This window comes from Pseudopipra pipra, chromosome 4, assembly GCF_036250125.1.
Source record: "Pseudopipra pipra isolate bDixPip1 chromosome 4, bDixPip1.hap1, whole genome shotgun sequence".
In the NCBI taxonomy this organism is placed as follows: domain Eukaryota; kingdom Metazoa; phylum Chordata; class Aves; order Passeriformes; family Pipridae; genus Pseudopipra; species Pseudopipra pipra.
The window spans coordinates 28,339,694-28,361,608 of NC_087552.1; the positions used below are offsets into that span (position 1 = coordinate 28,339,694).

Below are 21,915 nucleotides of genomic sequence, written 5' to 3' on the forward strand. Positions count from 1 at the left end.
GTTGCTGCAACTACTACTCGTAAGGCTTATTTATATGTGTGGATAAAAATCAATCTACCACAGCCACCGCCTTCCAGTCCCTTCTCACAGAGCCTGAATTCCCTCTCCAGGAAATGCAATTTGATCCCCTAGACCTGCCTTCCCTATGACTGGAAATAGCTATATTCAGACAATCCTGAGAGCAGAGTACAAAAAAAGTCAATAAAGTGAAGTTTTGTGAGCTGGTGGAAGAACATGCACTGCTTACAAAGCATAGTAGAAGAACAAATGCCAGGGCTAGTTCTCTATCAGTAGTCTGTGTAACAGAGGAGAATATAATTGGTGAAGGTAATAGGAATTATACTTGCATAGAGAGTCTTATAGACTACTTGGTAGCTACACAAGGCCCGTTGGGTTTTGCTAGAGATAAGCAAGGAGCAATGGTCATGCTGAAGGGCAGCTGCACTCAATCATTACCCTAGGAACATAAGAGAATAGCATAAGCTGCTTACAGGGACACCCTTGTAATCATACACTGCTGAAAAACATATAACTGTTTTCTTAAGTGAATGAAAAACAATTTTTCGGTTCTACCCATGTATCCCTGCATCTCCTCTGACTTCCAAAGAGTCACTTACAAGTTAATCAATAGTTATCACCTATCATCTGGTCTTGCCAGTGTGCTGCTACCTGACACTGCGCCCTGATTATCTGGTTCATGGAGGTTAGGAACTTGCAGGAACAGTTTCTTGATGAAAGCTGTTACTTCTTGAGCAATAAGTCACTATTCCATCACAAAATAATAATTATTGGACTTTTGTTGTAGCGAAGTTCCCGAGAACCCTGTGAAGGCTGTATACCTGGTGAGGTGATTTTCTGTCAAGAAACATTTTCTAGTTCTTAGATATTTATTTCAGCAAGTTTGGACTGTGGCTAAATGACTAAAAAGGAAAAAAAATCAATTTTCAACTTAAGCCTTGTATGTGGTGCAAAATCTCATATGAATTAAGGAATCCATCTGAGGATTTCTAAAGTAGCCCATGAGGATTCATAAGCACATTGTACCTCTTAAGCAATCCTTAATGAATGCTTCAGGGGCATTTGCACTTGTTCCTGGGCCGCTACTGAAATTATTCTCAGCATCCAACATTATCTCAAGGCAATTTTAGAATAAGTGTAGTATTGCAGAGATTTAAATGATAATCCGAAAAAAGTGGCATTATCTAGTTCTGCAGGATAAATTAAAGATACTTATGGGATCAAATGTATCAAGTTGGCAGAGTAACTGTCATGTATTGCACTGAAATGTATGTATTCAGGAGTTTGAAATTATCCTATGCAAATAAAGCCAAACAGTAATAAAGTGAAAGATTTAGCAGAGAATCAAGCCAACCAGTGGAGCCAGCCATCAGTAAAGCTATAAAACTGGCAGATAACAGAGTAAGCAAAATCTAAGTTACAAGAAAAGACTAGCATTTGACAGAATAAAGAAGGCTTGAAGAAGCTAAAAGTTATAACTGTAATGAGCTGCTCAGATCCACAAATTTAATACCAATTGCAGGCCTGGAGCCACTGACCTTTTTCACTCTCCAGGGCAGTACTCCTGCAAGCACCTAGAGAGGTTCAGATCTCAGGGATCTGCCTACAGTTGGTAAATAATAAATATAGTTTTCTTATTCAGCAACCTAAGGAAGATGCTAAATGGTACAGACACGAGGACACACATTTGTTTAGAAGAAGTCAAACTTGTCAGAAAACAGTGACTCTCCTTAACCACAACTCGACACCCGTATGCAGCCAAGCCCTGCACGCAAGCACTGTTGGGTTTGGCAGTGTTTATTAACAGCTCGTCCGCACATGAAGTGTTGGATTTGATAGGTCATGCAAGTTAACACCTCTCAGTGTTTTATTCCCACTGTCTCCAACAAGCACAAGCTGTTGGGGACTTACTCAGAAGAAAAACACACAGGGATTTCAGTTCCCTGGGGATTTCTGCACGGAGGAGGTCCTTGGTTGCTCACGAACCGAGTATTGAGGCTGAGTAAAATGCAGAAGTGCTGCCACAGGGAGACAGCAGGAAAGTTTGATTCCTTTTGAATTAATTAACTACTTTATCTCTAGTGCAGTTCCACTCTTAAGCCACCAGACAGATGTTCTTTGTTCCTCAAATACACTTTTCAGTCTGCTCCCCATTTAAAATTGAGAGACAAATCTCACTCCCAGGGGCTCTGCTTTGAGTACCATTCATACTAAGTGGTGGCCTGCAAGGGCTCCTGTGGGCTGGGACAGGATGATCTCATGAGGAAGGTGTAATTCAAGGTGACAACACTGAGTGTCAACACACCCACTGATGTAAGAGAGGGGAAGGAACAGGGGCAAAACGAGCACAGTGGTTTTCCAAATAATGTACTGAATTAACTTTGCTAAGATGTTCGTTTTCCAGCAATAAAGATAAGCAAGCTAAGTCAGAGAAAAGAAAGTTTTAAAGAAAGGAAGCCCAGCTTAGCACTGAAAAAAAGAGATTTTCATAATAATTTTTAGCCAGTGCTATCCATATCTCCTGTAAACTGGAATCAGCCAGGGCTCACGGTGACTCCTTGGCTCACTTTCAGTTAGGTCTGATTAGGTAAAAACAGTAAAACCAGTTTACGTTAAAAATTACTTTGATGGACACAACAGAGTCCACAGCAATAAAAGCTGATTTGGGTTCTGAGAAATGTCCTACTGAGCATATACATTAATGCTTCACAAATATAGGGAATGTTTCACTTGGAGTTCATTTGCTTTTAAATTTATAAGCGAGAAGATTATTAATTCACCTGAAATGCTGCTTATTTTAATGTTATTTGGTAAACATTCCTCTTTTCAGTAATTTATCTTTGAATGTACTGTCAAGACCTTATAAAATTTCAGAGTATTTTAAGATTTTGATGAGTTGCTCAGCAACACATGAAATTAAGTTGTGTTTAATCTCGATGGCAAGTATCTGTGAACAGCAGCTCTTGCAACAGGACATAAATCTCAATCATCTTTCATCACTTTTCCTAGTTATAAGCATGATAACTAGAATGTATTTGAGGAGTCACAAATCCAAGCAACTGAAATAGTTTCTTTAAGCATATGTGTAGTCTTTTCCATTCAATTCAGCTCAGAACTGAATTCCTCACACGTGTCTCAGACTGCCTTGTCAGGAGCCCTCTGTGAAACAAGGCAAACCCTTTACAGAATGCTTTTGTGCTTCCAGTAACGAAATAGTTAATATCAGTCCCATAAAAGCAAAGTGAGTCACCTTCTTTTAGTGACACTCTTTGGTTTATGTCTTTCAAATATAAGACCTGTTGCTGTGGGAAAACTTTGCTTTTGGGGCTCTGGTTAGCTTTGTGGCAGGCAGGCAAACCCTTTCAAAGTTGTAGAAATTATATCAAATGTAGCTAAAAGGTGTTTACCAGGAAGACAGACATTTGGAAACTCTGTATTGACACCAACTCATTTCAACCACTGCTACAAAGCATAGCTGGGTTTCAATTAGAATCTCAGCGATCTCAGGTGATGATAATTGCTTTGTGGTAGTGTAGTTTGGCTAGATGAAGAGATATTCCTCCTCTCACTACACCCACCAGCCATGGTCAGGCTTAGCCTCTGCCTACAAATTATTGCATCACATTAGATGTTTTAGCTTCTTTGCCTCCCCTATTGATATGACAGTACTCCTGAGGGAAAACAACCTTTTACTATTATTAGTTAGTGCCTTGACCCTGAAACTTCTGTTGTCAGCCCCTTAAGGATGGAGAGCACATGAAAATGCTGCCATGCTGCTGGTCTTGTGTGACGATGAGGCGATCAAACATGTTTAAGCTCCTTGACAGAGATGCTACACACACAGACTCCATGGTCTATAAAAGGAATTACAAAAATCCATCTGAGATGTAATGTAATGAAAACATGAATAATTCTATATCCTTCCATGAATCCTGGCCTCAGCTTTGCTGATTTCTACAGATGTCAGAATGACACTTTTGATACACTCCAAGTAAAACATTCAACGAATGGCCTTAACTTTATGTTCAAAATGGCATGAATATAAAACTGGCAATTCAGGTTTCATGTGTTTTGCAGATTTTTAACCCCAGGAAATATTCAGAAATACAGGACTGACTGCCACTTTGATTATGTAGGTGAATCAGCAATGGTTTCCTTGGGGTTTTATGGGACTGAAGAGAGATCTTTTGTGTCAGCTTTCTAACAGGAGATTCCCATTGACACAGAGCAGCACAGGACTGCTCCCCCACAACCTTGGTACATAACCAGGCTGGGCAAAATCACTCAAATAAAGTGTAGAAAACAAAATGAAACCGAACAAAACGAAAGACTGGAAACATTTCAGATAACAAATCGTCAATGCCTGAAACAAGTCAAAAAACCTGCTAGGGAATAAAAAACCAAACCAACCCCACAACCCAAGAGAAATATATGAAACTAATTTCTCAGCAAAAGATCCCAGAAGATCATGTTTTCACAGTGGTTTCCAAGTCAAAAATAAAATTTCCTGTCATTGCTCCTGCAGAAGTTTTCACTGAGAAGTGGTAACCTATTCCAGAGACAAAATGTTCAAAACTAGTCAACACTTTCAAAGGGAAATAAAGCTGCTTTTTTTTTTCCTCAGAAGTCCTGCTGGTTGCCAGTGTTGACACAAAAATCACTCTTGACTGGGCTCCTGAATGCTCAGCAACCTCAGCAGGGTGGTGTAGTTGTTTTGTTTATTTATAAGCGTGGCAAGTTTCCTACTGTAGCTGCTACCATATTTAAATGATCTTGGCAAGAGCAAAGCATACAGGATATGTTCTGAAGAAGGACCATGTGATTGCCTGGCAGGCAATTTCCTCTTTTTTTTTCAAGACCAAAACACATCTTTTCAGCCTCTGCTAAGTGTTACTATTTCTGAGGACATTTGAAGCAGGTAAAATGGTAGGAGTGCTAGAAGGGAAACAAACAAGTAGTCCAGAAAAAAGCCTCATACTGACCTTGAGGCAGAATATTGAGGGCTCTCCAGGCAGGTTTTTCTTTCCTCAGTACAATCACTTATGGCAAATAAATAAATTACTTAGAATTTCTGCAAGGTATTTTAAAAGTCTTACTATTTTAGCATCCCAGAAAGCCAAAGAGGAAGTCTTTTTAGAGTTAAGGAGCATTTTCCTGGATCCATAGTAAGTCTACAGGCAGAACATTGGCATCTAAATTTATCTGAATTGACCTTTGGAGGAAGCAGGAATGTCTTTCAAGCCAAGCATATATAAATGAAACACCTAGTTATGCAAGGAGCCAGAAAAAAACCAGATCCAAGTTACCTGGAAAGTTTACAGCATTCAAAGTCCTTCTTCCTAAGAGAGTCTGTAAGGCTGGGAGTGACAAATGGTCCTAGAAAGCACAGTGGTGCTGAAGCACCAGGTAATGGATCTTCCAGTGAACACTTACAAGAAGTCTTCATCTCAGGTTTTAATGATTTCTTTGGCATTTCCTCTGTTTTCTAGGCCAAAAGTCAAGGGGATTTGTATGGGACTGCATGTTGCAATGAAGTTACAAAGGTTTCAGCCTCTGTCTTACTGCAAGCATTTGGAGTTGTTTTTCCCCCTTCCCTATTTCACTCTTCTTCACACTCTACTCAGCGCCTCAAAAGAGCAAAGCATAGTTGTAATCAACTGATGTCCACTAGCAAATTCAACAGGTTAAATGCACAGTGCTTCTGTGTAGGCCAAACATCTCACACTCCTGTTCAGCTCTTCCCTCTCCACTCTGCTGTCTCATTTCCTGACACAGAGGAAAGTGTAAGTTCTGCAGTGCTTGGGGAACGTTTGTCCCCAAATTGTGTTATTTGAGCTGATGGAGGAAGTGAACCCTGCCGTGTTGAATCTTCTCTAACTGTGCCCTTCTGGCCAGTTCTTCTCATCTGCACAAGCAGAGCTTAACTCGAGTGCCTGCACTGAGGTGGTCTCTGTGGCAGATTCATCCTGGCAACTTGTAGCTTTAAAACCTGAAGTCCACAGTTTTTATATCACCCAGCATCACTCAGCAGCTTAGGCTGACCATGAGTTAGCTATCTCATATGATTATGATGGGAACCTACAATTAGAAAGTAATGAATATGTTGATTTCAAAGTCATCTAAACAGTGTAGTGTAAATTCATGCTATTCCTTGATTGCTGCATTGATCACTTATGATTTTGGGATGAAATTAACTAGTGAAATTGCTTTAAAAACCCCAACATGCAAATGTCAGCCACAGACCCACTTCAAAATAATGTGATTTTTAAGTTTGCTCTATACATCTTACACAAAGGACAGTTCTGAAATCATGCTTCACCCCCCCCAGATTGGGAGCTAAACTACAAAGCCAGTGCAAGCCAGCTAGTTTCTAGTGTCTACGTGCAATAAGAAAGTGCAATGAGAATGTGCATTCTGGGATCCTGCTGGCTACAAACCACTTCAAAAACTGATCCTCAAATGAAAGCTATCTAGGAACCAATTCAACAGCTGTTGAAATTCAGCCATTACTGTAACGAAGGATGACAGTTGCTTACAGGACCTTAACGTAAAATGATGTTAAACACAGCCAGAAGTACAGCACCAAATGCAACCAGATGAAAATTGTAAATTTTCACAGTGTTAGAACTTGCTCTCAAAGTTATCTAGACTGCTAAATATTTTGTCTGCTCTGAGATATTTTTAAGGTGTTGAGGAACAATTAAAACCAAGCCAAAATAAAATTCTTCTGTTAGCATGCCCTAGCTGTTAGAAATACAACTTATTTTCCCCTGCCAGAGTTTTGGGAAGTCTCAAGGTGATATAATTTTGGAGACAAAAAGGAAAAGCCATGAAAAAAGCCAAACTTCTCCATTCCTGCTTTATTTCACTTTGTAAAACCTCTCAGCTAAAACTGTTCCCATGCTGTGAAAAATCATGCACCATTCACAGCTGCTCAGTAAGCAAACCTGTTTTATGTACTTGTGAATTAATACAAGCAGTAATTATTATATTGAAATTAGAAAAAGATACAGGTGTTTGACAATGGTTTGTAAATGGTCTCTATGCTGTTGAGCGATCTACAATTTACAGTCCCAATAGGCACTGAAATGGAGGATAATCCTTGGGTCATCTGTGTACTGTTACTAGTAAATTGTACCAAAAGTTCATTTGTTTGCAAGGGCTATTTTTATAAGCATTTGTTTTTTTCATTCATTTATCTTCAGCCTCATTAAAAATTAGCATATTCAGCAGCTAAAATGGAATTAAGGTTGGTCAGTTGTATTCCTGACTTCAACAACTATCCAGAATCTGAACCTGACATTGCCCAGACTCAATGATACGGTATCACAGCCAGACAGAGTGACACAGCCAGAGAGATGTGCATCACTAAAAACCAGCCTTTCCCTGTGGAGCCACCTTTTTGCTGCACTCACAAGCAATTTGTGATGGAATAACCAGAAGCCAGATCCTGATTTCAATTACAGTGGCCTAATTTACCTGTCATCAAAGCAGTGACTTTAGGTTTACCTCACTGTAATGGAGAGCAGAGTCTTGACTAAATATTCCATATATGCACACATAAAATTGTAATACGACTAGTAAGTGAGAACAAGACTAACATCTTAATGTGCTTATTTCCACTTGTAGCTTGCATGGTATATTGCAATGATAAGCGTTTTTTTCTCGTGCACTCCTTTATTTTCACCTTTGTTCTTCAGGAGGGTTATTGATTTCTCTCCTCTTCAAATGCTGTATGATCTGGCAAGTCAACGGGGAACCATTTCACCGGTGAGGAGTGGATCAGGATACAACCCTGAACAGCAGAACTAAAGAAATGCCATTTTTGGGTGAGCCTGTTGCACCAGCAGTGCTCATGTATGTAAAGAACCCCAAAGCCCCTTTGTGGAGTGATGTCAAAGGCAGTTGGTGTGAAGAAGTGCCTACCTGAAGACGGCGAGGCTGAGAGACCAGAGCACTAGCGGTTTCCTCAGTTCAAATTTTGCTCGTTTGTTCATTAGGTGCCGACCACCAAATATAAAGGCAGCATACAGAGCTGAAAACAGGAACGATTTCTTCCTGCAAAACAAAACCAAAAAACACCTGTCAAGAGCAGAATCACCTATGGACATCACCACTAAGGGCTTGTGTATTTCCTCAAAAGAAAACTCTTTTGAAGATGTTCCTGCATCCTAGCTGAGTTTATAATTTCTGTATGAATCTACATCCCTACACATAGAGTTAGGGCCAGGTGCAGGCAAAATTGACCCTGGGGAAGTTCTGAAAAAGAACACCCAAATTTGGTTTCCATTCTTCCCCAGTTTCTAAAGACTGAACTTCTTTGAGGAATAGAACAGATATTGCAGAGCCCAGACACCCTTCTGCAAGTCCAACATGGCTGATAACTTGAACCACCTGATCACATTTTGTGCCTCATTTATCTTTTCATATAAATTCTTGTTTCCTGCAGGATCCTTGCTACCTGGCAATTTAGTTACACATTGTTCCCTCCAAGAAGACACTTAAAGATCATGAGCACTGCAACACAACATGATGAGCCTCATGAAAAGCAGAGAACCAACAAGGAGAGGTCAATAGCTCCATAAAGCAGCAGTAACCTGCGGCAAAAAGCCCTGCCTGTGAGTGCCAGTTCAGGAAATCCAGTGCACTTGATGAAAGGTCAGGCAGGGTTTTGTTAAGGAACTCCAATGATACTATTCAAATTGCAAGTTTTATTTTTAAAACTGCCTGAGAGTAGTCCAGCTCAGCAATAATCACCAAACATTTGAACTCTGCTGCTATAACTCATTGTAAATCAACCAGTAGAGGTCAAAAATAGATTCGGCCTGGGATTCCTTCCCACACAGCACAGTATTACACTGACTAAGACTTAATTTATGTACAGCATTAATGGTAGCCTAACTGGATGGGCATCTATTCAAGCATAGAATTTTCTCCACAAAATCTATAATTACATTCACAAATATCAATGGACTACGATTTTGCACCAGGAGGTTCTGGTTCTTTCTGGACCCCAAAAAGAAAATGACAAACACTCTCAAGAAAAGTAACTACTTCATTAACATCCCAGAAAAGGCATCAGCAAGGTACAAGACCTTTTGTTCCTTCTGATGCTGGAACCCCAAGATACAGGAGTAGCAGACAGACCTGTGATCAGGTCATGGCATGCTGCCCATGCTTCCTGTTGGTAGCGAGGCTCACCCACATTGTGGTCTTGAGAATTTTTATAGGATTTTCAACTGGATGTTTAAATGAAAGTGTGTTGCTTCACCTCAAGACAAAGACAAGTACATGCTGTGGTGTCACTACTGGTACCAAGTAGGTGCCACCTCCAGCCTCTTCCATTATGATTAGCCAGCTGAGGGTACCCCACAGCCAGTAATACATACAGTACAGCACAGTCCTGAAGGCCAAGCAATATGTGCAGCACAGTGTGGCACAGCACAGCGTGTGCCTGCACCTGCTCAAGGGAACTGGTACATGGAACACAAGACCCTCGATGGACATGGGTCTTCCTGCCAGGTCCAGAAAAACACATCTCTTTGGAAATACAAAGAAAGCACACGAGCCTTCACTTGAGAGAAATGAATTTTATATAAGTTTGAAAGCTAAGTGAAAACTAAGTCCAAGGAGACGAAGGCATACCAGTATGGATTCAGCAGCATGCCATTTTCTGCCCAGTTCGAAACTCCTCAGTTTCTGCTGATGTGTTTATAGCTCTGTGTTGCAAGACAAAGGTAACTGCATGAAAATCCACCCAGTTCTCTGCACTGAGAAGGGAGGACCTGGTGCCTGTGGCTTCCTGGGTGAGCTTTACCATTCACACTGGCAAAACCCCCAGAAAGACCAGGACAACCAAAGGTCCAGCAACCTCTCACCTTGCACACTGAGAGAGTCTAATTGCTATGGCAATGGTTATTACAACCAGATTCTGAAAACCACAAAGCCCTTATTCATCTCATAATACAGAAAAAACCCATTCATTTTCACTTCTCTGGGCTTGAATTTCGCAGTCAGGGAAGGGGCAGAATCACCACATTTGATCGTATGATTGCAGTTTAGCTTGTCTGGACATCAGTAAATATTTGTTAACTAGTCTGGGTAATGACGAACCACCTCAAACCTGCTGGTATCAAACCGCCTAACTGTTTAGATAATATTTATGGGTTACAAGATAGAAGCAGGCTGTCAGTGTGAGGATGGACTGCATTCTCAGCTCCTTCCCTCTGCAATTTTATCAGCAGAAGTGTGGAGAGCAGCCCATTGTCAACCTGGGCACGGGCGAGGGAAGGCAAAGGGAGTCTGATGGGCTGTACACGCAGTCTGCAGTCCTGTCCTGGCTGCCCCTGGGCATCAGGAGAGATGTCTGCTCTGCATGCTTCTGCCCCTTAAATCCCCCAAAAGGCTGGGCTTACAGTCAGTGCAGACAGACAGCAATGCACATGACAAGGTATGGAGATATGCATACACATGTACAGCCACTTGAGCCAAGTCACAAGCAGGGGCTCCACAGGAGGGACCCTGCAGCCCCATGCCATGAGGGAGGTGTAAACCCCCCACCTCACAACACTGCAGTGGGAGAACCTCATGCCAGACGCATGACTCATGCATGGAGCTCCAAAGCAACCAAGAGCAGTGAAGGATGCCAGCTCGAGTAGTGCAGGATGACATCCCTGTTAGTGCAGGATGACATCTCGAGTAGAGCAGGGGAAAAGACTGCAATACAGTGCTGCCATGCAACTGCCAACAGGGAACAGGCTACACAGGCTGGCATGGGAGGGCATCAGGCTTCAAGAGGAGTAGCTAGAGATAACTTTGCAGGAAGGCAGGCAAGAAGCAATTAATTTCTGGACCATATACAGCCAAGACTTCAAAGTAATGGTTTGATTTCCGTTCTAGTTCAAGAAAAAAAGATCAGTTTGATTGAGTTAGTAGCTCAGGTCTGTGTTCTGTTTGACTTCCTTCTTCCTGAGTCAGTCAGATAATCTATATATTTACAGCAAGTAACATTTCTTTTTGCTTCTTATTACTGAAACTATTTTTTGTGAGTTCAGTCAGTTTGTTGAGGTCAATAGTTACATTACACTAATTCGAACAGATGAATTTTAGATCACTTTTAACAGTTTTGTAATGAGTTCAGCATTATTAACAATGATGGTAAATTGTATTCCCCCAGTATACAGCTTTGTATCAGCAGTGGCAGACGAGAACATTTGAATGCATGCATGATCTGAACCACTGAGAGCAGCTGCAGAGTAAGCAGTTTCAGACAAGGAGGGACACAGTAGTATTATCTCCATCACTCTGTTTTGACACCTGTTGATAACTTTTGCTAACTTTTTGCATTCAAAGGACTTTGAATTTTCACCTCTTTGCAGCATAAAAATGGTTGAAAGAACTGGGCAGGACAGATAATAGAGTTACAAAGGGGTTGCAAAGGTATGTACTCTCAAGATATCTGATTAACTGCATTAGATTGGTATTAACCAGTTTCCTACCAGAGTTTTTATGATTGATTTTCCCAAAAGTTCATGACTGTGGTTCTTGAGCTGATGACACAAAGCAATGGTGATCTGGCAGCACTGAATTATATCTGATAAGATTTTAGCCAAAGGAGAGTAATGTCAAACAAGCATTTTGAAAGACAGAGGTTTGTAGTTGTTCTCGAGCACTGTAAATTTTCATTTCTATTATTTGAAGAGAAACTAAATAGAGCAGAACAATGACAAAAAAATTAACCTTGAGACTAAAAGAATAAAATCCCCCAAAGTAATTCAGTAGCAGACTCGCATCCAGTAACTTCAATGTTAGCACATTCATATGTTTGTCTTCAATTCTGTTCTGTAGGGTAACACAGTAGACATAAAGACAGGGCTGCCAAATCCTCCACATTTTTCTGGCATTTCTGCTTCTCACAGTTGTCTCCCACCTTCCTACATTTTCAGACTTCAGGGACTAAGTACTATCTCTACTGAATACAACTCTGTGTTTCCCTGATGAAAGTTGCCAGCTCTTTCCCCCTTTATAGGTTTCTGGAGAACTTATAGAAGGCTCTACTTGGGCTGCAGGTTACTACTAGAAAGGGAGGCAAGAGCCTGGGCCTACAGGCTGAAGATAAGAGACAGATCTTCCAGGTCAGCAGCACAAAGGTGGCTATATCATGAGACAAAGGGACAGGCAGAAGCAGTTGACATGATGGGAGAAAGAAGAGGAAGGACAAATGGCAAGCATGGCAGCAAATGAGGGCAGATGGCAGCCATGACATAGATGTGAAGCTGGGACAGCATGGAGGGAAGGAGGCTTGAAGTCCTTTCTCTCCTGAAGCCCCTGGGAGGATGCTTCCTGTGTCCATGGGCACACCTATGGCAGAGGAATTGAGACAGGAAAGAAGAAAAAGAAAAGAAGTATAACTGAGAAGAAGAAGGCAGAAACTGGGGCTGATAAAGTAAGACAGAGGAAACACAACCCACCAGGAACAAAGCTTCTCCTCATTTCCAGACAGGGAGTCCCACCCATGAAAGCCCAGTCAGGCACAAAGGAGTGACAGGGGCAGGTCAGCCACCCAAGCCTCAGGCAGGAAAACACAACACTGGTAATAATCCAAAGAGGAAAACAAATAGCTCAGGAGTAAGAAATTCTGACTGCCCCAGCAGTACGTTATTTATAAAATACTGAAAATACAAAAATTACTACAGAATCCTAAAATAAGAGGCCTGAGGGTGAGCGTCATGTGCAGCAGTGTGAGGCATCCCCATGCCTCTGATGCAAAGTGAAATAGCACTGAATATTGCAGTGCTGTTGAAGGAGGTGGTTTCAGCCCAGATGCACTGTTGCCATTTTCCCCATGAAAATCACAGACTGAGTCATTATTGTAGAGTTCTCTGATGTTAATGAGTAAACTGAAACAGACAAATGTATATGTTATAAAACTGACTATTTCCATAGGTTTTTCCTTAACAGTTAAGGAAAAAATCCTTATAGAAATGCCCAAAGGATAACCTTATCACAGATCTTTTAACTATCTTCTCTCATGTAATATAGGATTATCTGTGTAAGAGATAATCTACATTTAGTAGAGGAGTAGTCAAATGAAGCAGTATTAGCCCCCTCTTTTTACATTTTATAGGATTTTTTAAACTTTTTTTTAATCAAGAATGCACATGCAAAGCTCATTTTTTAAATTCACTACAACTTCTCCATATGCTGTAAAGGGAGAACAAGAGGGAAAAAAAAATTCTCTGCAATTGCCAGACCAGAGTGCTTCTGGCAAGTAATCGCGCAATTTCAGGTTCCTGATGTTCTTTTGGCCTTCTCCATCACCATTTTATTGATGTAAAAAAATAGGTTTACTGAAAAAAAAGAAGAAAAAGGAATGTTTGGTTCTATGAAATATAAGGGAATTTTCCTACCGGTTTCTCCCAGCTTTCAAGAGAAAACAAGAACAATCACTTGTGTTTATAATTGAAACTGCTAACTTGAGAGCCTATAACTAAAGTGCTTTAACCTGAACCCATGTGAATCACACAGCATATCCATGTCCGCAGATCACAGGCACGGCTGGTAGCCTTGCAAAGTTACTTTCTCTCTGGTACTTATTTAAAAATAACACATTCTGTATAAAAAAAAGGGTGTGAAAATGCTTCTCAGTCTCTCGGTGTTTCTACCTCAGAAATGCTGTCAAAACAAACCTTTCTCTCTCTCTACACTACATAATTTTGACAGAACCAGCAAAAAGAGATCCAATGTGTGGATATGTCAGATCTGCATATGAAAATATAATCTGTACTCCCGGTTTTGATTTGAGTGTCTGCAGCTATTTCCCATTGACCATACCAGCCTTAATAATGGAGAGAGAAGGACACACAGAAGAGGATATACACATGCCTACTGATTTATTCCTACAGCCCAATATCCTTTGACATTTATATTTAGCACAGCAATGATGACAGTCACACACACACGTGTAGGTGACTCACTGATGATGGTCTTTGACGTAACAAGCCATCAGAGAGTAAACAGGGATGTATCTCATACCGATCATCTGATCTCTTGATTTCTAAAGACTGCCTCTCAAAAGACCATTTCAGCCTCCTCATGGCAGGTACTGTTGGATGCGCAGGTCTGTGCTTCCCCCAGTGCCAGAGCAGCTCTCCAGGCACCTCTCTCCCTGCTGGGAGCAAGGGAAGAGGAGTCAGGGCCCTTGGAAGACATACCTATCAGGGACTGTTATTCCCCCACATCTGCCTTCTCTCTAAAATCCTGTTCCTCTCACCCAAGTCATGTCATAACTGACAGACGGTTCTTGTGTCATTGCCCCAACTCCTTAACCCACAGAAAAGAAAGCAACACGGTGCTGTTAGGCTGCCAGAATGACTGCTGTGGGAACTGTCCCAAGCTCAACTTGGCTGAAAAGGATGGAGGATGAGCAAGACTTGTGTGTGCACTCCTTGCTCCATAAGGGCTAACAGCTGAGCTGAGGCACAGCCTAAATTCCAGGTCCCTCATTGCCCAGGTCTGAGAGGGAAGGATGAGAGCTGCAGGGACAACGACCTCTGAAGAGCAGAGTAACTATTTTTTTTGTGGTATATCACCAGATCATAGCCCGCTCTGGTCCAGTGGAGGTAGCATCAGTTCCCCTCCAGTCACCTTGCTGCCCTCCCAGGGAAACAAGCAGCTGTGCCCACCTGAACCTCTGCCCACATTGCATTGAATCAGATCCAGGAGCAGAGAAGCAGTCTTGCGTTGGCAGGGCAGGAAACAACCCTAAAATTACAGAGGAGAAACAAGGGCACGGCAGAGTGGAGGCACGGGAGAAGGTGGCTCATGTCCTGCACCTCCCTGATGGTTGACTTTGTTTTGTTGAAATACGTTTGCCAGTAGTTTGTAACACTCATTGTTCATAGAATATACCTGTTACAGAGTACTAGCCATATACTTAAAATGTGTGCAGCTAGGGACAAAAACAGCAGCAAATTTTTCTTGCTTTTTCTGTGAGTAGGAAAATGTAAGAGAAGCATAAGGGTGAGAAAAGAAAGTTAAAATTCAGGAACTTTTTTTTTCAGAGGCAAACTCAGCTCTGAAGCACATGAAGTCCCTCGTTCTTTATAAGCCTTATATAGGCTTGATGGAACAAACCATAAACCCATAAAAACCTCATAAGCTACAATCCCAAATGTAAAAAACATCACAAGACAAAAGAATCTCTTAAATAGAAAGCACTTCAGAAAACAAAACAAAACAAAACAAGCTCCAGAACTTTGGGTTTTGAAACCAAGTTGCCAAAATTTTGTTATCACTAGAAGGAAAATCAGCTTCATCTCTGGCTCTGCCCCACATTTCCTCCACTTTTAAATTATGCTTTGAATGGAGATACACCCAGTGGAGATAGCAGATGATAGTGTGCTTGCAGTGACAACAGCCACCCCTGAGTTTTCACCTTGCACAGACAGCAGTGGGTTGGATTGCTGGGATGAGCCCTACCATACCCTCCTACCCAGTTGGCATCCCAGATGACACGGTTCAGCCTGAGTCAAAGCCTACGTCACCCCACCTTCAATGCCCCCACTCATCCCCAGGGATGGGCCAGTATCTGACCTCACTGTTCCTGACACTGATCATATGTAACAAGCACTTTTGCACAACCCTCCCAAGATTTATATTGCCAGAGCTAGGAGTTGAATCTAGCCCGAGAAGAGTCATAGGAGCCTACTGGGAAAATTATGACCATTCCTGTCCCTGTTAATAGCCTTTACAGCAGGTCAGTGTAGTCTGAGAAACTCTTAAAATTCTTAAAAAACTCTTAAAAAAAACTCTTCTAAATCCATTCATATCACTCTGACAACAGATCTACTTCTAAAGACAAAGGCTTGGGATTATAACAGTGACAAAGTAGGATGTCCCAACGTCCCCTTGGACCCACCATGGGTTTTTCCAGGCTTTGCTGAGGGTTTCAGGCAGTCAGTGGAGAGATGGCAGAAAGCAGAGAAGCTAATGTAGGTCATGGGCACTGGAGGTCTGATGAAAAGCTACAGTACTTTCACTTCTAATTTCATCAGTGTAAATGTAAACCTCTGGCCTCCACAGTAGAAACTAGTAAACACAACTGCAAGTGAACTTAGGGACTACTAACCTACATCTCTCCAAGTTGAAGTCATTCTGTTTGTTCCTACATCTCATTTGAAAGCAGTTAATGAAGATGCTAGTGTAAGTATGTCATACAGACATAGCACGAAAATAACTCATCTCCAACCACCTTAGTCCTTTGATCTGCTTTATCTGATCAAATCAATCAATGATTGCAACATTTAATAACTTTACACTTAAGGGAGTACATCAACATAAGTCCTTCAGCTCCAGGAAGCTCCCTGAAGAAACTCATAAGTGTTATTTATATAGACAAGTGCTGCTTTTTTAAACCACTTAGCAGATATGTATTTGTTTGTTTAAGAGGACACAACACAACAAAAGTAACAGATCAATAAGAATACTTTACTGAAGTTACCTTTGCACTTACAGAAAGCCTATCCATCACAGTGGCATGCTCAGGTCTCTCTACTATTGCAAATGCAACTTGTAAACTGCCTTGGAAATAATGTCTGTCGGATCTCAAAAAACATTTAAGTAAAAAAAAAAAGTAGTCATTCAAAATGAAACATGGAAAATGCAGGGATTGCAACCAATGTGTTATTCTTCCACCTGTCTGCCCTAAAAGGCATTCCAGCAGACATTGCTTCTTTCCAGCCTTCTGCAATACAACCTCAGAAAACGATGTTGCTACAACTGTCAGTGGCTTGCAAAACACAAACAAATAAAAACTGTTCTGATTTTCCTGGGAGCGTTCACAGCCAAAATAGACATGCATGATTTTCCTGTGGAGCAGAGCACAATTTTAGAAACAGGGCATCTAAAAGTAATGTATAAATAAGCCCTTACAGCTAGGGCTTGGTGACCACCTGGAAAACATCACTCCATAACACTTTCAGTGCTGGAAAACAATTAAATTATCCTGGAGGAAAACAAACTGAGGGAGTGCCTGAAAAGCATAATAATTTACAATATATACCTACCACCCTTCTCTTACCCATCTAAAGACCTAAAACCATATAGACAGATAAGAGCAAGCCAGGAATACAATTGGTGGCCTATTTGATTAAAAGGGGATGCTGGTACTAGTGACATTGCAGTAATGGAGCTGTGGAATCAAATGTCTTGCTTTCAAACCCTGTGAACGCTCAGGTGCCCTGTGGAAGAGAAGGGAGCAAATTGAACTTATAGAAAAAGACATTTTGGTAGAGAAGCAAATGAAAGAATATCTTCTGGCATCCCTTACTGAAGAAAAATCAGGTCATCTGGAGAACAACTGCTCTGATTGGTCCCACAGTACGTTTTGATGCATGATGTCAAGCACTGCTTGATGTATCCAATAAAATCTTCAAGGACATCTGACCTTTGTCAATTGCTGAGAGAGCAAGTGACAAAGGATGCTAATGGAAATGCTGTAGTGAACCTGGACCTAACTCTTGACTGATAGGAAACCAGAAAAAAATAGGGCAATCTTGTCATAATCTTTTCAACTACCTCTCTAAAACAAAGAGCTCTACCCAACAGCCATTTTCCTTCTTAATCAACTGGGAATCAGGTAAGAACAGATACAAAGGTGTTTCAGTGGAGCTCTAAACTTGCAACAGGAAGCAGTTCAGAGTAGCTAGGAGGCAGGTTTATGTTCTACTACCTCCTTTCAACATGATGCTTTGCCACTTGTCCAATAAGTCCACTGGCAGAGAAGGTAGCATATGCTGACTAAGTTATCATTAACAAATGGCAATTTCATGAACTAAACCTTACCACTGCTTACGTTAAGAATTTTTTGCTTTTCATTCCCAGGAGGCTTCCGTCCCCAGAATAATCTACTAATAAATTTCCCAGTACTTTCAACCTGTCGCAATTCCCATGTCATTGATCATAATCTACAGCTTCTCCATTAAATCCAGAATTGTCTCACTTGAAATCAGTCATGGCAGTACCTTTAAAGCAGACCCTTTCAAAGGTGAAGGAAGAGGCAAACTGGCCTGAATCCGACTAAAATTCTTTGAGGAGTACATTAAACACAATGAGAAATTCTGCAAGCAATAAACTAGTACGAGTAATTTTCTAATTACTGTCAGAATTTTCAGGATCTGACATAGACAAAATGTAAGAGGCAGGATGACATTCCTAAACCTGTAGTAGAAAAAATGAGAGCAAGGAACATAGCAAAAACTATACAATCACCAACACCCATTCCTCAGCTAAATATCACAGCCTGGCTGTTTCCTGCAGACATCCCACTTGCAGTCCTGAACCAGCCTGAAACAATCAGAATAAACCATCAGGAGTGGCACAAAGCAGTACAAAGTACATGGCATTAAAGTAGCTTATCTCTATCCTGTCAGCAATATGTTTGTGACAGCTTGTCCTGGCTTTCCACATCTGCCTACAGCTTCATGCTTGGCATAGGCCCCTTCGTCTCTCGAGGTGGCAGGACCTGCCAGCTCTCCAAACTAAAGAGTTTTGGTCCTTTTGCTTCCAGCTCTGAAGGTTTGCCTGACTGCATTCTGCCCTCAGGCACCCCCTCACCTAATCAGATGGGATCCTAAACTGCTTAGCAGTATTTCACTTTCCATCGCAGTATAAGAAGACCAGGTTACTAAAGGATTAGCAAGTATAACATTAAAGTGTTATATATACAAGAGAGTTGCCTGTCCTAGTCTCTGCTAAATCTTGGTCACAGGGGACCTGTTAAAAGATAGGAGATGCCAAAAGGAAAGAAATCACAGACAAACAAGGTGATGAATCTTGACTATGGTGGAAGTGGCTGCACACACGACCTCATGAGAAGGAAAAGGAGCATTACCAGGAACACATTTTTAAAAAATTCACATATATCAACAGTCAGAACTTAATAGCTATGATCATTAAGGGTCAAAAAGGAGAAAAATATTATCTCAAACGAATAAGAAAGCCTGTTAGCATGTCACTGATACTGTTTCAGATTCTTTTCAAACAGGACGCAGCCTCTCATGAAGGCAGAGAAATCAAGCAAGTTACCTGACCTTTGTTTGTTCCCAAAGGTCACACAACCAAAATCTGTTTTACATCTCCAAACATATTCCATTTGCTATTCTTTTTCTTAATTGGATTGTCCGCCATTGATTACCTCTGTAACTTGTGGATTTTGCTCAAATTTCTCTCCATGGCAGATTTACTAACTTATAGTTGGCCTATAAAGAGGTAAAAAAGAATAAAATCTGTTCTAGCACAAAGCCAGGCTACTCCTAAATTAATTTCTGTATCACATAGTTAATATAGTAGAATACCCTCTATCCTCATGACCTATGCTCAGCAGCTTTTTTTTCCTGTGGCTGTTGTAAGATCAGCAGTATCTGCCCACTATTTCTGCCGTGTTATGATCAGATGACACACGAACCTGTTTACATCAGTATCTGGTTCAAGGATGCTCTATTCCCTTTGCAAAGGGAATACAAGAGTCCTTTGGCCCCTGTGTGCAGGATCTGGTAGGCAAGAGAGGGGGGAAGAAAGTGATCTTCCCAAAGATACTGTTTTCTCAGAGAATGCGCTGAGGTGCTGCGGTGCTTTGCAACTCTCCCACCAAAGCCCCTGCCAGCAGCTAAACCAAAAGAATGCTGACACACTGGGCAGTCTCACTGCACCTGGTGGCTCCATCACACAACTCACGCATACCAGGACTGTGCATCTTTGATGGCTTCTTGCTAAGCTCACATGATCCAAGTGCCTACCACAGTCTGCACAGGCGGAGCACTCCAGTTCTGGGCATTAAGTACATACTAACAATAGCTTGCTTTTACAAGCCTCTCTCCTGGGGGAAGGTAAATGCTGTCTCTTTGAGGTTGGTAATGATAAACGCAATGGCATATTTGCCACCCAGTTAACCTAAGTGCCCAGAGAAAAAGTTGTAATGCTGTGTATTCAACAAGTTCTTCCATTTCCATGACACCCTAGAGCAAATGGCAGTTTACTAATGTTTACTGCTTTTAGTTTTGTTTCTTCTTTAGCTGTAGCCTGCTTTGAGATTAATGAGTGTAAGCACACTATAAATGCATATCAGAGACTTCAAGAATTACTCTGCATCTGGACCAACATTTCACTCCAGCATGTTTTCCAAACGGCAAACAGTCTTGGAATTGAAAACATCAAGGGACAACAGTTTACTTATGTTTTAGGGACCTACGCCAGTGATTCCTCTCCTGTCCCACTGCAAGGGATTTAGTACTTTATTTGATTTCCCCAGCTCACTGGGAGTCCTGCCCACTGAAAACAAAAATGTTTAGAGACCTTGACCTGCACCAACAACTGACAAACACAGCCCCTGTGTTTGCCTGCATCCTGGCTGCAGTATTGCTGTGTTGAGGTCAATTTGTCCCTGCACTGAGAGCCAGGGCAATGGTCTTGGGCATGACCTCTACTTTGCTCCTTTGGCTCTCCGAGCTTCTATCTCCACGTGGTCAGCACAGTGCAAGGGTGCACCAGCTCACGTGGATGTCCAGTGCAGCACTTCATTTTGGTCCTTCCCACTAGCCTGAATCACAGAGGTGGCAGAGAGATGAGTGGCAGAGAAACCTCTGAAGAAAAATAGTCCAGTCCTCTGTCTTTTGCCAAGAAGGCACAACGTCCATGTTCAAAACACATTTCAGCTCAGAAGTTTCAGTCCCATTGGTACAACAGCCTTGGCCAAACAAAAACACATTCGGTTTGTGATTCATTGCAAATTATTCAATTCAGCCTACAGTTTATGTTTTTGTTCCTCTACCCGTCTACTCTATCAGCCAAAAGAATCAGCATTTCCCCACCTTAGATGTTTAGCAATCTCACGGGACACTGGTGACTTGTTCAAAGATTTATCAAACCTGCAGTTGCAGAAGTTCGTTCTTTTGGGGTACTGAATTCTTATAAATACGGCTTTGCACTTCTCATCTACACTTCTGAAAAATGCTGGTTCTGTGTTACAGCTGCCACTCCACCCATCCTGCCCCTCCCCTGGCAGCTTTTACCCTGAATAAAACAAGGATATTAACATGGCTACAAAGCAGACCATGGACCTAACTAGACTTTAGTCACAACAGTACCAGTTGCTATTATTTAAATTGGCTTGTGCTTCTTTCTTCTTCTATTTAAACATTGTGTTGATATACACCAAACTTCCTATAGCACTGTAACACACTTTATTCATGTCTCAGATGTGCTCGTTTGCTTAGATGGCAGAAGAATAAATCCCTCTCCTACTCCCCACTCACTCCTGTTAAATAATACCAGCACTACAGATAACAACCAAATACTACTGATAATACCACTACTGGTAACATGCAAATGATCCTCTTAAATAATAATTAAAGAAAACAGGTGATAATGTGGCACCACGTAATTTAAATTTAACCCAACCACAGTGCTGCATTTGCATTTACAGAAATACCATAAACTTTGAGTAAAACTACATTCAAATTATTTGAGGAAATTTGTTGCTCACAGACTTTCTGAGAAAGCTCATGAATTGGTTCTATTAGACCTCCTAAAACCTACTAATGACAGTATATATCAATAAGCAAGAGTTTGGGAGCTCCTTGAGACCAAGAAAAAGCTGCTAATGATGGGCCTATGTGAATTTAGTGGCTGCAGTTATCCAAAAGAGCAATGAAAAAATGTTCTCAAGCAACTCCTTCTCTTCCTCACTATGGTATTCTGAAGCATTTTAAACCATGCAGTCGTTTAAACTATAGGGGTGGCACACTGAAAAGCCGCCTGGCATATATCCTGCAGCCAAAATGAAAATGTGAAATTTCTGGTACTAAACTTAATCATCCTGCAGCCAATATAACTGAAAAG

The 21,915-nt window shown here is 41.3% G+C and overlaps 1 protein-coding gene across 2 annotated transcripts in view; it reads right to left on the reverse strand.

Moving 5' to 3' along the window:
* ELOVL6 (ELOVL fatty acid elongase 6) overlaps nt 1-21,915 on the reverse strand; it is an 81,003-nt gene that overhangs the window by 22,034 nt on the left and 37,054 nt on the right. Inside the window, exons 1-2 of one of the 2 annotated variants that reach the window (XM_064652104.1) lie at nt 14,053-14,129; nt 7,945-8,076 (exon numbers count right to left, since the gene is read on the reverse strand). In XM_064652104.1, coding sequence (XP_064508174.1) covers nt 7,945-8,076; nt 14,053-14,114 — 194 coding nt within the window. In that variant the 5' untranslated portion in view covers nt 14,115-14,129. Of the gene's footprint in view, nt 1-7,944; nt 8,077-14,052; nt 14,130-21,915 lie in introns of those variants that run through there. The other variant, XM_064652102.1, reaches the window with a different exon arrangement.